Consider the following 1,846-nt stretch of genomic DNA (forward strand, 5'->3'; position numbering starts at 1 on the left):
TGTGTGTGAATGGTGAATGTTTCCTGTAGATGTAAAAGCGCTTTGAGTAGTTGTTAAGAGTAGTTGTACTAGAAAAGCGCTATATAAATACAGCACATTTACATACTGGCTTGACAGTGCTGCTTCTCATTTTAAGATTGTGTCCTCTGTGCTGGACCCAGTTCTTGTGGCATCACATCTGGAGCTCCAGTCTGTATTACTCAAATCTTTCAGGAACGTCATCGCTCATCTGCCAAATGTTTCGGATCATTAGGTTCTTTTACGTGGCACAGCCATATTTCCGGTAACATTTCGTTCTGCTACCCCATCTGGTGTTGGCGCCCGCTCCTCTGTTCAGATGCCAAAAAGTTGTGTTTGGATGCATGTTAAGCATACGAAACAGACGTGAATGCCCAAGCAGCTCATCAAACTTGTCCTTTGTACACTTGCTGAAATTCAGAAGAGATTTTTGTATTTAGTTTTGCTTTGTCACTGATGCTCTTTATTTGCCATTAGTCCACACTGGTCATTGGTGCTAAGACAGTTTGACAAGTCGATAATAAAAAGAGAAAATACACAAATGTACAAACTCCTCATCAGTTTGTTCTCCTGTTTGAGCGCTTGTTTCAATAGAGAAGAGTTATAGTTTTTGTCAGTGATACAGAATATGATGAATTATATAAATAAGGACAATTGATGCACACATGCAACCAATGGAACATTTAACATGAACTATCATGTGACAGTAGCTGCTGAATTTCAGAGTTGGTGTAAATTTATACCAGAGACTTCTCATTGTGATGTAAACTATGGTTTTAGGTAAGACTCACCAAAGTCTCTGAGGACACACTACTATTGTCTCATCTCCTCCGCTAATAATTGACCTAATGAGGAAATGACAGCATGCTCAGCAATTTCTTTCCCTTTTTCATTGCCTATTTCAGCTGGACTTTTGTCATGCATAAAAACTCACATTTTGAGTATGCCGCTGCAATTATGATTTGTTCTTTTCCATCTGAGACACACCGTTCCGTTAAAAGTTGTCTGTGTTTCTGTCTGTAGGTTTGACCTGGAAAGATGACACCACTCAGCAGGTTCTGTCCAAGGAGTTATCCCAGCTGAGGAGGGTTCCCTACAGGCCACAGAATGGAGCTGTCTACAACACTGACAGCAGGTCAGATCCTCAGCCATCAGTAGCTCTGTGCTATTGGGATCTGTGGACATGTCTTGCTGTCCCACAATGGTCTAAAAACAGTTTTAGGAGATTTCACTGGAGCTGGAGCCAGCTTCACAAAGATATTTTGGACTGGTGTCTGGTTTGGCTCTTAGGTGAATTCAGACTAGACAAACTAAAGACTAACTAACTTATTTTTAACCTGACCTGCTGACCAGTGATATTAAAGACAAACAAGATGTAGTGTGAAGGTTTTTTTAGGGCTGCACAATTAATCGAATTTTAACCACGATCATGATTTTGACTTCCCACGATCAAATTGGCGTGATTGAGCGATTTTTTTAAATGCGTCTTTTCATAGAACGCTCCGTTTTTTTTGCAAAGCCAATCTCTGTAAACCACTGTCTGATTATGAACCAGTCAGAGTAGTTCCCTGCATCACGCAGCTTAGTTTCTAGATGTAGACTGTCCCTGAGGACGGGAGGATAATTCAACAGATAGCAGTCGGTTATACGTCGGTCTCAAGGTTTACCAGTTTACCAGTAAACGCAACATTTTGTCCCGTCTGTTGTTTTTCAGACAACAGCAGTGAGCAGTGCTAGTCGGTGCTAGTTAGCATCTGTTAGCTCACAGGGCTCTAGGGCGCGAGTAACTGGTGCACCTAATGTCCTCGCATCCGCTGCAATGTTGTTT

The 1,846-nt window shown here is 41.5% G+C and overlaps 1 protein-coding gene across 1 annotated transcript in view; it reads left to right on the forward strand.

The window, feature by feature from the left end:
* Positions 1-1,846, forward strand: part of LOC116699375 (receptor-type tyrosine-protein phosphatase N2) — a gene marked incomplete at its 3' end in the record, with an annotated part of 318,251 nt that overhangs the window by 29,229 nt on the left and 287,176 nt on the right. Inside the window, 1 exon segment of the mRNA XM_032531918.1 lies at positions 1,042-1,153. Within this exon segment, the coding sequence (XP_032387809.1) occupies positions 1,042-1,153 (112 nt within the window).

The sequence above is a fragment of the Etheostoma spectabile genome, chromosome 12 (assembly GCF_008692095.1).
Source record: "Etheostoma spectabile isolate EspeVRDwgs_2016 chromosome 12, UIUC_Espe_1.0, whole genome shotgun sequence".
Classification (NCBI taxonomy): Eukaryota; Metazoa; Chordata; class Actinopteri; order Perciformes; family Percidae; genus Etheostoma; species Etheostoma spectabile.